General features: G+C 35.7%; 1 protein-coding gene across 1 annotated transcript in view; it reads left to right on the top strand.

Moving 5' to 3' along the window:
• Window positions 1-16,135, top strand: part of TBC1D22A (TBC1 domain family member 22A) — a 155,310-nt gene that overhangs the window by 83,645 nt on the left and 55,530 nt on the right. Inside the window, exon 11 of the mRNA XM_027731912.2 lies at window positions 3,822-3,949. Coding sequence (XP_027587713.1) covers window positions 3,822-3,949 — 128 coding nt within the window. The remainder of the gene's footprint in view (window positions 1-3,821; window positions 3,950-16,135) is intronic.

Genomic DNA, 16,135 nt, shown 5'->3' with positions numbered 1-16,135 from the left:
GATATATTTTCTTGTTCATTGCTCATACATACTTATTTTTATTGAAATGGAAAATTTAGATTTAGATTATGTCACTCCAAATTACCTTTATCAGCAAATTAGCCTCTACTCACAATTACTTACAAAGTAGGAAGAATTAGCTTCTTTACTCAGTGCATCTTCTATTCCAGTCTTGCATCAATTGACTGTAATGCACAGAATTTAGTAATCCATTTTTCAGCTTGCTTAGACTAGAAAGCAACCTTCAAGAAATTCATTATTCCCATTAACAACTGTAGCTGAAATATCACAACTGGCACAATTTATTGTTCTTCATTACTTACTTTCAGTGGCTGCAAGCAACCAAATGAAATTTATTTCTGCTGTGTGAAGAACAAAAATATTTGTGAGTTAGTAACTTCACTTAGAAATAAAACTGACTTTTTTGCATCCTGCTTGATGTAGTGGATTATCTAATTATAGTAGTCTGCAATATAGGTATCTAAATGTGACATTAAAAAAATGGATTTAACATAGTATCTCACTTCAATGTATTTAACTTGCAGCTAAATTTGCCTGGAGCAAAGGCAGACACACGATAGTAATTTAGTATTTGTCCTGAATAAGTGACCTAATAATGGTGCACTGGGCTGAGAACTGGCAGAGGATAGTCCTCAAAAGGTTGTAGTGAATTAGGCTACATCTGTCTGGCAATCATTTACCAGTGGTGTCCTTCAAGGTTCAATTCTAAGGCCACATCTCTTCAGTATTTCTATTAGTGATCCGGATACAGGAGTTGAACGCATCATTAGGAAGTTTGCTGATGATACTATACTGGGAGGTGCTGTTGTGTCTCTTGAGGGATAAGATGCCTTGCAGAGGGATCCTGTTAAATGGGAGCACTGGGCAGTCATCAGTGATTTATTCAAAATTTGAAAATTTACCAAGAACATATGACAAGTTCTGCATGCGTGATAAAGTCACGCTGATCATAAGTATAGACTGGGAGAGGAGTGGCTGGAGACCAGCCCTGCAAAAAGGGATCTGGAGTTCTGGTTGGCAGCAGCTCAATAGGAACCAGCAGTGTGCCCTGGCAACCATGAGGGCAAACCCCATCCTGGGGTGCATCAAACACAGCATCACCAGCTGGTCAAAAGGATTAATTATCCCATGGTATTCAGTGTTGGTGCAGTGTCACCTTGAGCACTGTGTGCAGTTCTGGGCCCCGCAGTTCTGGGCCCCACAATTCAAGACAGATGTGAAAATTCTTGAATGTATCCAGAGGAGGGCAAGAAATCTGGTGATAGGGCTGGAAGGCATGTCCTGTGAGGAGCAGCTGAGGACTTTGGTCTTGTCTAGTTTGGAGAAGAGGAGGCTGAAAGTTGACCTTACTTTCCTCTATAGCTTCCTGAGCAAGGGAAATGGAGAGGGAGGTACTGAGCTCTTCTCCTTGGGATCCAGTGAAAGAAGGCATGGGAATGATTCAAAACTGCACCAGGGGAGATTCAGACTCAACATTAGGAAGTATTTTTTTAACGAGAGGGTGGTCAAATGCTAGAACAGGCTTCCTAGAGATGTGATCTATGCCTCAAGCCTGTCAGTGTTTAAGAGGCCTTTCAACAATGCCCTTAACAAAATGTTTTAACTTTTGGGTAGCCCTGAAGTGGTCAGGCACTTGGACTGGGTGATCATTGTGGATCCCTTCCAACTGAACTATTGTAACTGTTTAGAAGTTAGAGGCATGCAAGCCTTTGTGTGGAAAATGAAAATACAGAGGCTTTTGAAGCTTCTACTGTCTTCAAAATGTGGACTTCTACACATAAACTGCCTTGCTTAATTTTTAAACCTGTTTCTCTGAGGTTGCAGAACATATATGGTTATCACATTTGTCTTCTCTTTCTAATAACTTTTCAAGCTTGAGTACTTCCTTCATCATCATTTTCCAAAAGGAGAAACGTCTCCACTGTGCAGAATTGCAAGACTTTTGTAAAGCTCATTTGTTGCTTATTTGAAAAACAAACCAACCAACCAAACAAAAACCAACCAAAAAAAATGTGACCCAGGTTGCTGCTGAGGAAGGGCTACAGAGCAAGCCCCACAGTTCACTGTCATATTTGGAGTGCTGGCTTGATGCTTGTTGCACTTGCACAGTGAGAGCTGAGAATGATCCTTAATATTGGCTTTTGTCTCTCTGCCAACTGGGGCAGCTGATGACTTTTGCAGAAATCCTGGGAAAGAAAGATGTAAAGGTGATGGGAGGCTATTAGGTTTGTAGAGAAAGGAAGAAGATTAGTCACAAGACCTTGAGTCTGGAAGGCTGAGGCTGTTATGGGTAGTGGAAAATCCATCACAAAATTTTCATTTAATTTTAGAAATATTGACAATATGTAGGCACAATATACAGTGATAAAACTGTAGTACTTTTCCTGTACACATAATGACAGAGAAGGAGAGGGACTTGATGAGATCACTTAGAAGAGCACAAGATCATTACTCCTCCACCATCATTCCCTACCATTTCACATCCCAAAGCAGAAGTTGGTTGTTTTCAAAATCTAGAAGATTTTTACTTCTTGTTTCTACATCGAAACAACTATATTATATTGGCTGACACTTTCATATAGCCACAAAATGCATCTTGAGGGGGAAAAAAAACATTGAACAACTTCAGTCTATATTATAATTTAGTATCACTTCTGTTACCTTAATTTTTAGGTAGTGCTTCCTGTAATAGTACTACCATACTCTCAGGATTATTTTTTAAATTAATTTAGTATTTTAGTGCCTTTTTAGATCTTTCTGAGAAATGTGACATTTGGAAGATGAGCATTTACTCATTGTTTTAGCTGATAATACACCTTTTTGAATGAGGATGAAGGATGATCTGGGTAGAAAAAAATCTCCCAAGAATGTATTTGTATACAGAAAGACAGTAGGAATGTATTATTTAGGCATTAACAAAGACTTCTTGTCATAAATTTGTCCAAAATAAGACGTTAGCATTTCCGCAGTATTTGTCATTTACACCATGTAAGTATGACCATGCTAGTGCCATACTTGAGCTTGTTAACTAAAGCCTGTTAAAAGAATGTCTGTGATCCTTTTTGAAGAAAATTCTGGTAAATATAGACAAACCATGTAGTAGATTAGTTCTATTAGCTCTAGCAATAACCCATGCAAGTGATTATCACAGCTTTCAAATAGTAAATGTGCTACAATAAACACAGTGTTTATAAGTACTGTTTTAGAAACCGTTGATTTGTACTGGCTTTATTTACATTTATTTGTTATACTAAGAAATTATTTAAGCTACAAATTGGTTTTCTCACTATATTTCCTACACATTAATCTCACTTTTTTTTTTTTTTTTGGTCTCGAGTGAAGGCAACCTTTATATATTCTTTCCTTATATTTCTTTGACTTCTTAATTTAATATTGTCTTTTTATTACCAACACTTTAGTTTTGGAGCCCATTATTTTAGGAGGCCACCTTGTCTCTTGTAGTCTTGCCTCAAATAATTTGTAGCCTAAGAAATTAATGAGGATGTATGTACCTAATCATTTCACATTATATATTTTTGGAATATATTGTAAGCTCTGACATTAATGTTTTCTTAAGATAGCACAACTCAGACCAGCCATCTAGAGGCAGAAAAATCAGTCCAGTGTAATGGTTAACTAGTTTATATTTTGAGTATTTTCATTCAGTTGCAAGAACTTGCATGCACCACCACATTTTATTTCCTTGAGGTTGGAGGAGTATTTTATTGTTTTAGACAGTGCATTTAATACTTAAGACTTCAGAAAAGTTGCAGTAAAATACCTGTTTATTCTGTCTTCAGAACAAGTTCATAGGCACTTGGATCAGCATGAGGTGAAATACTTGCAATTTGCTTTCCGTTGGATGAATAACTTGCTGATGAGAGAAGTTCCTTTGCGGTGTACCATCAGGTTATGGGACACATACCAAGTAAGTACTTTTTTAAACCTCCATAACTCTGGTAATGTGTTTTGGACATCCCAGTGTCTTTGTGAGTGGTTTTTCTTGAACATTTGCAATAACGTCATCTGAAAATCATCACAATAAGAGAAAAAGCCTTTAATGATCACTACTACTGAGAAACATATGATGTCTTCAGTCTTCTTGCCCTTCAAAACCAAGCACTTGACGTCATGATAGTTTATAGTACTAAAATGAACACTCACTCAGAGTTAATGTCAATATTCCCTTTTGTCTCTTCAGAGAAGCAAAACACTGAATTGTGCTTAATCAATGCCCTCCATCGACTGTGAGTGCCAGGCTTCTTATTGCCCATCTGTTTAACTACTCAATCCAATACTAGCTTTCAGTCTTCAGTTTTCAACATCCATCCCATTTTCATGTCTTCTTGTCTTCTATTGTTTGTCCAGACAAAACTCTTTATATTACTGACCTCTGGTTGCGGTAATTATTTTTCCTCAATAATTTCTTTCCTGACTGTCAAGAGAAAGAGTTGATATTGGAGAAAAACTGTTTATCTGTTAGTAGTTCTATTACTCCATGTTCCAGTAGCTTCTGGTTGCAATTTCTAACTATGTGTTTGAACTATATATCCTTATCTACCAACTTTCTTGTTGAAGTTAATGGGAAAAAAAAACCAAGAAAAAAGTAAAAAGATTTTAAATTCCATAAGGATTTTCAACTGAATTAGTTAATAAACATGAGGCTAACTCATAATTTGTCTCATAAAGAGATGTAACATCTTTAAATATCAGTGTCTTTATATCTGTTCATTATGTAGTAATGTCCATTTAGTTTCATACACTTTAATGGCTGTTGCTTCCATCTGGGGTCCTTTCGCCTCCTTTGTCTCATTATAGTATCTGTTACTCACTGTAATATCTGTTATTACCTGGCATTTTATTCCACTGGAAAATATTTATTCTGTATAAGACTTTTCTGATAAATCGAAAGATTGAACTATTTAAATGTTTCACTGTAGCTAGTTTATCTCCTTTTGAACAATTTTGTTGCTATTGCTGGACTATTTCTGAGTCTTGAAGGTTTTTTACATGCTATTACTTAATACTTGATCATTAGCTTTATCTGTGTGTTAAAATCATGTAAGAGCACTTCCTTAATCCAGCTAACCAGCCATAAGTGCCCCCAAAAAAGATGTTTTTGCCAATGCTTCACTTTGAGCTCATCTGTGAGTTATGATTCTATGATAACTTGAGAAACTTCCTTTGAAAACCAAGTCTGTGGCTAATTTCACAAACTATTGCCATGCTGAAGGGAACCCTTTCTCGTTGCTGGTCCATAGGCACCTACCAAGGTACACTTCAATGGGATCTTTATCAATAACAAGTTTTTGTGATGATTTAATTATGACTTTTAACAAATTCTGCTATATGGCAGTAGTTCTCTGGAGTATTTAAAAGCTTAATACTTAAATATTTACATGGGATTTCCAAGTGTATCTTTTAAATGAAGGTTTCTTATACCTAAATATCTAAATGGAATTCTTACACCTAGAGTGGGACTATTTTTGTATATTAAACAAGCTTAAGGAATAATTCTGTGTTTTGACTCAGCAGGTGCAGCAGATCTGTGCTGTTTTCTAGATTTCATTATTTAGTAGACTGTAGTGTATGCATTTCTTGTCTAATAGTGTATTTAAAACCACTAAGAATATCTTAATGTAGACACCTCTATTACCAACCTTTTTTCTGAACAATCTCAAGCAATTCCTCAAATTGCTAATTAGGTTTCAGTTGTGCTGATACTAAACTTATTATCAACCTATAATATGGATCTTATCACCCTGATAATATGGATAATAAATGCAGTTAACCTGCAAGAAAGAACCAGTAAAATTTGGGAAAAGTTTTTGCTGAAGTGTAAAGCATTATAGATTTTTACACAAATAACTTGTCACTAAGCCATTCTACTGCATGTGATTTCTTACTTAATAATTTGCAACTGTATCAGCAGTGCTGCTTTCTGAATGCAAAACTCTTTAGAGATGGAATTTGTTCAGTTGATTGTATCATCTGATTTGTATTCTTAACTGTAAAGCCTAATATAGGCCAAAAGGTTGTTTAAAGTTATATTTTAAAGAAGTTTTTCAGAGGGTCTAGCTATGGATGAACCTGTGTTGTTGGGTTTGAAAGATCGATGTAAAATGAGTAAAGGCAAGAAATCTAATAGGGGATCTTACTGAAAAAAAAAAAAATCACTTTCCAGATACTAATGGGAGGAACAATCATACTAATAATTGTAAGGACCTGGATAGATGCTGAACTGCTTGTCTCACTGTACCCAAATGCTGACGATCCTGTTATCAGGCTTGCTTTTGCTACGTTGTGTCCTAAAGCATTAAAATAAGGAAACATGGTGGTTCTGCTTGGATTTACACATTTTTGCCATCTGCTCTTTCAGTGCCTACTCAGTATGTGCATGTACTGACTTTTACTCCCTGATGTTCTTCAACCATTTTAAACAGAAATACCTTTAGCTTTGTCAAGTGTGAAAGATTCCACAAAACAAAATAGTGTAGTGTAGGACCTCAGTTTTATCTTTTATTATATCTTATCTTTTTATCTTATATTTTATCATCCTTTTTGACATAAAGGATTGATAAAATGAAGTAGCGTGACAGCTGAATTATTCATGAGATCTAAGTGTTTAACATATTTCTATGGACTTACAAAATGCAAGTTAGTTTTATATTTGTTCCTTGCCAGAAGGGTGTTTTGACACTATTTTAAAGATTACTTTGCTATATGAGACTGACTTCTGTGAGCTTCTAACTTAAGATTCAACATACTGTATTAGAAAAGGTGGAGATGTCTCAATGCTCAGCCTCTACACTGTCCTACTCTAAATAAATATTTTAAATGTTGGCCATCAAAACCTCAAAAGTATCCTTGCTTCAGACTAAGACATTTTATTGACGTTTGCATCAAGTTTTCATTTTTCTTTATTTCTTAAAATGTGTGTTGCCCTTCAGGCACTTTTGAGATCCACTGTGTTTATGTAGCTATGTACTCCTGTGTTGGGGGGGAGAAAGCAATGCCATTGCAGTGGTGGCATCCATTCTGAGCTTTTCATTTTTGACTGGAAATGGCACTACAGCACTTGAATGTCAGTGGTTGTATACCAATACTTAGAGCAGAAGAACAGTGTTCGGTTTTAACTATCAGTATTTTTAAACTGCTTTAATATTGAGTTCAAAACTACATTTGATTTGTAGACAGTTTGCAGCTGGAAGGAAGTCTCTAAGAATGCCATCAAATCATCCTGATACAAGATAACGTGGCGTTATGCTGACTGGTGTTTTCAATAGGATAAGCATTTTCATAGGCATATAAGTACTTCATTTTATTTACTTTTCCTGTAGAATGAAGTGCATGTATTTTTTCATTAAAGTGTTTTCCTTCTGATCTAATGTTCTTACATAAATTACCTTTTTGTGCTGTCCTCCGTGCAGTGATTTCTCTGTGTAACTCACTCTATCAGTAGTACTAAATTTTCAGAAGAGACACTGACACAGGTTCCATAGCTAAAAACTTGCTGAGAAAAAAAAAAGAACATAGAAAATGAAAAAAAGTAGCAACTGTCTGTATTAGTTTTCAGTTCTAAATATGTGGTATCATATGCTGTGTGACTGTTTAGAGTTAAAATTTACAGCATAATATTTTCACCTGCCATGAAGTCTTTTTGTTTTGTGCTGTTTAGCTGACTGCTGTATTGCCAGCTCACCAGTAAGTAGGCTGATACAGCTGCCAACACTCAGACTCGTTGGATACACAAAACCAGGCCCTGTACTGTTTACAGGGCCCTGCTGTCCTGCTTTGCAACTTTGCCTTGTTCTTGTGTGAGGAAAACTTTAGTGTTACCAAGATACCTTAAGGCTTACCATGTAAAATAAGTGCAAATTAAAGCATATTTATATAATCGTACCATGTAAAATACAAAGCAGTTACAAAGATTTAGAAAAGGTATAGGAAAAAGCAAATAATAACACTGACAGAATTTGACAGTACTGGTGAGTTGATTTACTGTCTCACTGCTGAAATAGGTTTTTCTCCTAGTTTCTGTTCCCCTCAGCTCCTTGGCAGTATCTGTTGCTTTTCTTCAGATTAGCAAAGTGAGGAGGCTGCTGAGTACCACAGCCAGTGCAAGGGAGAGAGGATGAGAGAGAACAGCTATGATTGCAGCCCTAGTGTTAGATCAGAATGATTGCTTGTCCTTATTTGCCATCTTTCCTAGGAAGAGTTTCCTTTTTGGTAGATAGTACATTTCTCAGGTTGCATACATTAGACACACTTCAATAGGGAGCACCCATTGCTGGTGGAGCCTGCTGGCTTCTATCTTTCCTCCTGAACTCCTGCAGATGGGTTCAGAAAAATATTTTTTTCCTCCTTGAAATTTATTATTTCTTCTTAATCCAGAAGACTGATGCTTTGTTTCTCCAAGATAAACATTATTCCTTTTTTTTCTCAGTTAGAACAAGTATTATCACATGTAATTGACCAGCCATTTATATTCTTTCCTTCTTCAAGGAGGGCTGAAGTGTATTTTTTCTCTTTCTGACTTAGTATTCATTTTTATTGTCGTGAAACTCATGTTGGACCTCATATACTCTACTGGCCAATATGGTAACAGACATACTTGTTTCTCATTTATTTGTTGGTATCATTTATGTAGCTCATTACTAGCTTTTGATCAAGTGGATTTTGTTTAAAATCTAATTTTATATTCTAATATATAATTTTTTAAAAATAATATATTTCAATAAATAATATTGATACTATCTTCCAGAAGTGCTGAGAACCCATAAATCTTATTGAAGCTTATAAAAAACTGAAGAAGCAAGGGTTTCTCTTTATCCAGATGGAAAAGTAGATGTGCAACTCCAAGGAATTATTAAAATAAAAGTTTGGTTACAGAAATTAACACCACTACCTCTTACTCCCCCTTCCCTCACCCCAAACAAAAAGAAAGAGATAAAGAGGGGGAAAAATATTATACAGAATAATCATTTTTGTCTGGTCACGAGTCATTGGAATTTAAGAAGTGTGCAAAAATGCAGTTATAGTTTTTTTCCTATGTTTCTATTTTTTTATATAGACTCAGTCAGAAATTTTCATTCCCTGAACATGAGGACGATTTAAATCTGTTTTCCAGTAGTTGTCTTGTGTTTAGTACTCATTTAAAAAAAAAAAATCAATTAAAGTTGAAACTGGAGTGCATTTCTCAACAGACACTGTAGAATCTATAAAAGAAAGACATTATTACTGCTCTGGTCTCAATCAAAGCCTTAAACCATCTGAGACAAGAGACTCAAAATACACCTACTGAAAGCAGATTTAATTTTCCATGGCCAGGAATATAGAGAACCTAAGAACTCTCACTGTTCCAGTGGTCTGTTTTTTTTGGTTTTTTTTTAATAGAAAGCGCTGTTTGGACCATAAAGATCCTTGAACTAGGTTAGGTTAAGTGGACAAAACCAAACATTTAGAGTGAGAACAGAAGAATGGGGAAGGTATATACCCTCCCATCTTCTACTAGTTGCAAGATTTATTATGTATCTATCAATGTTTTTACCTCTGTGTATATCCATACTGAATTTCATTTGCCATTTCATGGTTCAGTGACACAATAGCTTTCTGTAACTTTTTTGCAGCCAACTTTATTTTTTACCAGTAAAAGCTATCCTGAATAATTTTGCGTCTCTACCAAACTAATCTTTTTCAAGACCACCTGGTATTCTAGTGAGCCACACGGATGCTATTCTGTTAATTTTGTCCTTTTAATTCATGGATACTTTCTCTCTTGTTTGACAATAACTTACTTTTAGAATCTTGCTTAGTGACCTTGTTAGAATTGTCTGGATATCTGAATATTTAATATCCAATTACTAACACGTGGGTAGGATCATGTCCTTCAGATTTCTAGGCATTTGTCATTTTGACTGAAACTGGCCAGTAGGTTAAATATGGGGGAGTAAAGGAGGCAGACATAGCGGGATATAACCTTTCCTGACAGATGTAAAATGTGAACATAAAAGTTTGATTTTCTTAGGAAATAAAGTTAAAAATACTGTATCGCTTGGTAGTGACACTTCTTGTCCACCTGCCATATAGTGTAAGAGAAACCAGCTCCTGGATTAAAAAGCAACAGCATCCTCTGGAACCTGTACTCAGGTCATGGCTCTCCCTTTGATTCTGCCACCTCTTGTTTTCTCTTGGGAATTTTTTTTAGCTTCTTTCCTGGGAGCTGGAATTCACCATCCTACTGTCTACTGAGCCCAGCCTTGGTCTTGCCTTCTTTCATTGTAATTCAAGAACACCTTTTCGTATTGTTCTCTTTAGAAGTAAATGTAAAAGTATGATTTAAATCAAATTTAGTTATTTGAAACCATAGGAAGTTGTGAAAAGATTGCAACACTGGCAATCTAAACATGTTCTTGTTTTAATATAACATTCTTATTCTAACTCTGCATTCCTTTGGAAGATTCTTGATCCTTTTGTATTCAGCAAGTATTTTCTCTTGTGTCAATACACTCCTGCTACATAAAGCTTCCATTCAACTTGAGCAATTGAAAAGTTTTTATATGCTTCAAATCTTTGTCAGGAAACTCACTGTCATCACCTTCTACCACATGGATAGTTACCTTCAGAGATAACTTTGCTGCCTGGGCAACCTTCCATTGCCAAGAGTTGTGCTCATTAGGAATTTATTGTGGCAGGCAATTATACTTCAGTGGTATAGCACTGAAGTCAATGACCTCTTATTGTTTATTCTGTGCTAACTGCAATCTGGAATAATGGAAAACTCAAAGAAAAGAAGGTAAGAGTGTTAGTCCAAAAAAGAACCACACTGCTTTATCTTTTAACTGTATATATATATATAACTTTATGTAGAGTCTTTAACATGCCTAAGGATTATGTGCACAATGGAGAAAACCCAAGTTTCTTAAGGAATAATTCAGCTTTTCGGTGTGACACTAAAATACACTCATTCACATTGATATATGAATATCAATCTGAGGTTTTCTCCTAGAACAGAAAAAAGCCAAATGGTATTTGTAGAATTATAATGATGTGTATGTACTATTTGTACTCTTTTGTTGATCATCTAAGTCTAGTTTGTTAGTCGTTCCTATTTATTTTGTAGTTTCTTATGGAGAGACAGGGTTCCCAAATTCTTAGTGAAAGCAGACTAAGGGGGTTCTGATTTTGCATTGGACCACGTTCTTGGACAGAGCAGTATTCCCATTCAGATTCCAAACTGTGATCTGCAGTTACACTAGCACTTACATTAGCAATTATAAAACTGACTGTAGCTGCCTCTGTGAGATGCTTAAATATGAGTCTCCATAAAAGTTGAAATTGTTATCTAGCACAAATGCATGCCTTTGAATGGGTTTGCATATTTCTTGCCAATCCATGGGAATTTCTGTATTTAGAGGTCTGACATATCTAGGACTAGTTCAGGTTCCTAGTCTCTGGCCTTCCTATCTGGGGGCTTACCAGGGTGGGGTTCAGTTTGAGATAAAAATGCAAAAACATAGGTGTCTTACTGTAAGTTTGTGTGTGTTCATTGCTGTGTTAGGTATCTAAGCTTCACCTAGTAAATAAACACAGAGGAGCCTAGAGAGAGATTTAGGGTGATTTATGAGATTGATCGTTTAGAGTGACTGGTCAGCTGAATCCCTTTTTAGGCTGCATTGAACATACTCACTACATCTTTATTACCTGTGTAGCTTAAGTACACAGCATGCTTGTAGACACTTAAATTTAGAAGTCTTTGTCTCAAAATGGAAACTCTCTGAGTTTCTGTGAAAAGTGAGTTAAAATTCCTTTCATAATATTCTAAAGGGCTTTTTATGACATGACATTCTTTATCACTAGATCAACTGTTTTGATATAAGTTAGTGTGGATTCCAAATATGTTCATGTATTGCCAGTTTTTGTCTGGTTTTCTTTAGTAGCATTCATTGACATCAGGAAAGATTAGGTGTGGAAAATGAAAGAAGGAAAAAATTGTGTACCCATGCTCTCCTAGGAGGAAGGTATTTAGACATGCAAAAACCATACAAAACCAAAACTCAGTGATATACATAGGAAAGCCTGTAGGTTTTTCTAGGTTCGAGTTCTTAAAGGCAGCTTCCAGTACTGTTCAAATAGATGTTAATTTTCTGTGATTAAATGGAAGTTGATTGTGAATGCAGAGAGGATGAAAGTACTTCTCTTATGCTTAGCTTAAAGAATGTGAATGATCTCATTGACTTCCATAGAGCAACCCATGAATTTCGTTATTTAAGCATGTACTCTCAAGTGCTTTACTGATCAGGGTCTTGATGCATGAATGTAGGATGCTAGTAGAATGCTAGATACAGTCTAGAAAATTGTTTTGCTCGTTAGCTACTTTAATGTAGTCGGTGTTTCTAGAGTAAGTAAGGCTTTATTAAAATTGATATTATTCTTAAAGATCGAAGTCTGAAAGAGAATTGTGTTGCTATACAAGAAGACAGAAAGGAAGATTACCTTTCTCACATCCATATGCTCTTTAATTTTGTGCATCTTTTGGATACACATCAGACTTCCCTAACACTTTTCTGTAATTTCAAAGGTATTTTTAAAATTAGTATCTCTATTCCCCATGTATTCCCTTAGTCTCTGGATTATGTTTGTATTTTTAAAAGTTCTCAGCAGTACCCAGTGAGAGGACAAGAAATAGTGGGCACAAATTGAAACACATAGAATTCTATGTGAACACAACAAAACACTTTTATCCTGTGAAGGTCATCAAACACTGCCATAGGTTGCCTAATTTATGGGGTTTCCATCCTTGGAGATATTCAGATGCCAGTTGGACATAGTTATAGACAACCCTGTCTAGGTGACTCTTCTTCAGCAGATTATTAGGATCTTGGGAGGTCCTTTCCAACTTAAGTGATTTATGTTAGACATAAGTTAAATGAGTGTGTATTAAGAGTAGCTGCTTCACTTCTGTTTTGCCTATGCAGACTGGGAAGTGAGGAACTGAGAATATATCACATACTTTTTAAAAAGGGTTTTCTTGCATGTGTGTGAAAGGTATTTGTCCTCATTTTGTACTTGAGACATCTAAATGAAGCAATCACTAACACATTTTTTGCCTTTGCTTCCACGTATGCTGTTGTTCATTACTACAACTTTCCTTACACTGATCTCATGCTTTCCTGCCCCACAATGTGCTGAATCATCTAGAATGGCAAAGGTGAATGTCTTTCTGATGAGTGAGCTGTCAGAGGTTTCCTGGCATGCTGAACTGTCCATCTTTGTAGTAATTTCTCTGTTGCTTTCAGTTGATATAATTTTCTGTTGGGTAAATTTTCATCTAGATGAGTTTAATGATCTGTCTCCTTATATGACTGTAACTCTTTATGGTGGCATTAATGAAATCACCTAAGTACATGGAAGGTGGTGAGCCTAAGCTTATTTTTCCTAAAGCAGCTATGGAACTCCATTATTAGGAAATTTTTCATAAAGCTGTCTTTGTACATGGTTTATTTCCTTTTTCCATTCTGGAGGAAGTCTGCATACGTGGAGAGGATTTTGCGTAGCCACATCTCCTCTTGATGTGGAGATGCGAACAAAAGAATTTGGCCCAACTGCCTCACATTATAGGCGGATCAGCTAATTGTCAGAGCAAGAATGCTGGTGTAGAGGTGAAGTGTTACCCAGCACCATTCAAATAGATTGTTGTTATTAGATCTTAACCACTACTGAAAAAAAATCAGATGTATTGTAAGCATTATTTAATACAATATAGTAAAATAATTGCCACTGTCTTTGTAGGATGTTCAGTTAAAATTCATCCAGTGGAAGTTATGCTTGCTTGTTTCACTTTTTCTGCCTTTAGGTACTCTTAAAAAAAAAAAAGAAAAGAAAGAAAGAAAGAAACAAGGGGAACACTGCATTACAAGCTTTCTTATCTGAAACTTCTTGGAGCTTACTGATTATGGGTTTTCTTCTTATACCCCTACTGTTCTTTAAACATGAGAGTTAGTGTACACAATACTATTGCATTCTGGTTTTGCTCCTGTTTGTGTCATGGATGCGGGGACTCCCCAGTGTAGGTTGTGAGCAGGTCTGTGGAGTCAGTGTGTAAGTCACAATTCCCAGGAGAAGGAGCTGGAGCACAGTAGGAACTTTGCAGGGCACCCCTGCAATGCAGGATGGAGCTACTCCTTCCTCTCATCAGCTTTACTGACATGTCTTAAGACTACATTACTACATTACATTATTAAGACTAAATTACTGCATTAAGGCTACACTACAGTTTCAAGTTTTTTACTTTAGTATTTTAAATGGGAGTGTCTTTAGTTCTGTTTTCTGAACCTCCTGTTAGTTGGTTATTGGTGTTCATAGAGGTGAATGCTAACAACTAAACCATGACTTCCATTTGATTTTTTTCCTTTTCCTTCTGATATCTTGTTGTTGTAAAACCTGAAGAAATGTAAATAAGTTCTAACATTGTACAGTTCTCTGGTTCCTTGTTTCGAATTTATTAAAGCATCCATAGCTAACACAGCCTGCACAGAAAATCTGTTTAGCTTTCAAGATAATTTTAAGTCTTTGTCATTGTATAAGACATAATACCTAAATTCAGACACAACCTTGGAGGGGCGGGGAGGGGGGAGAAAGGGCAAACTACGTTTCAACAAGTCCAGTAAAATCCAGTAAAAATAGCTTCTTTATAGTAGCATAGGTACTTGTAGAGAGATTATGAAATAGATATAATTACTGTTTGTTTCTGGAATGCATAACTTCATTAGAACTACATGAAATATTAAGAATCTTATCTTCTTTTGTCTCTCCAGAGCTTTAGCTCCTAGTAGTGATCACTACTTCTTTAATATTCTGGCCTTTCTTGTTTTCCTGATACATGACAGTTTTGTGCTTTACTCTGCCACTTGCATTGTCCTTGACTGTCTATTTTGAGAACAGTTCTGCCCTTTCTTCCAGTCTCACAGGGGTTCTTGGTTCTTTTTCACTTTTCCTTCTCCATCCTATTCATGGGTGATCTGAGACTTTCTTACAATTTCACTGTCAACTTGTGCTGGTGATTTGCATATCTACTTTTTTTTCCCCCTGACCTGTCTTCCTTAGTTAAGATATGCATTTCAGAGCATCTGTATGACAGTTCTCCCTAGATAGCTGATGACAATTACTGATACCAAGAATTCCTCTTTTCCTGAATAAAGCTCTTGCTTCTCTTATTTTGTAACTTTTGTAGTAGATACGGCATAGGATTTTTTTGTTTAACATATTTTTCTCTTACATTTTCCAGACAATCTATGCTGTACTTTCCTCTCACAGAATTTCAAAAAGCTCAATTCTTATTCTTGTTTTGAACTTTTGTCTAATAGGAATAATATGAATCCCTTTAAATCACACAGAATACTTAATTTTCTTCTTCTGTCATTACTCAGATCTTCCATCATTCAGTTCCTTCATTTTCTTGCCATTTTTCTTCGTAAGTATTCATGTGGTTATCCCAATTTAGTTTCTTTTCTCCCAGCAGTAGTTTGGGAATGACTGATCAAAAAACTCCCAACTATTTCAAAGTGTATATAAATCTGTGCTAAATTTTGGCTGTTCTGTGCTTAGTTGGAATTAATTATAGTGTGAAACTGAAATAATGATACACGTGCTGCAGTATGTAGGTGAATATGAAGAGATTCTAAAGTGATGCCTAATGTGGCATCAGAAATGGACAGTGCCTTTCAAATTAAATCTGATTTCAGCTGCCCTCTGAACTGTCTTTAAGAAGCATTATTCCACTGAATGTTTGCCACCTCTAACTATTAAGATTAATTTTGAAACAACAAAAAATTTCAACATAGGAATCTTTAGGTGGCACTGGTTCACAAAGTAAGTTATCCTGACTATTCAGATCTCTGAACAGAGTATATAACATTAAAGTACAATTGGTGAAATATGTCATTGTTCTACTGGTTATTCTGATTAAGTATACAAATCAGTTATTACTAATAATACCCACATATTTTAAATTAGTGAATTAATTTGATACGTCTGTCTTCTGTTTTAAATTTTGTCTAGTCTATTTGTCTATTTGTAAACATATGTCTATGAACAAACACTCATTTCTATATTC

The sequence above is a fragment of the Pipra filicauda genome, unplaced genomic scaffold, assembly GCF_003945595.2.
Source record: "Pipra filicauda isolate LSUMZ 115617 unplaced genomic scaffold, ASM394559v2 scaffold162_size1660881_pilon, whole genome shotgun sequence".
NCBI classification, from domain to species: Eukaryota; Metazoa; Chordata; class Aves; order Passeriformes; family Pipridae; genus Pipra; species Pipra filicauda.
This window is presented reverse-complemented; position numbering and strand designations above follow the sequence as displayed.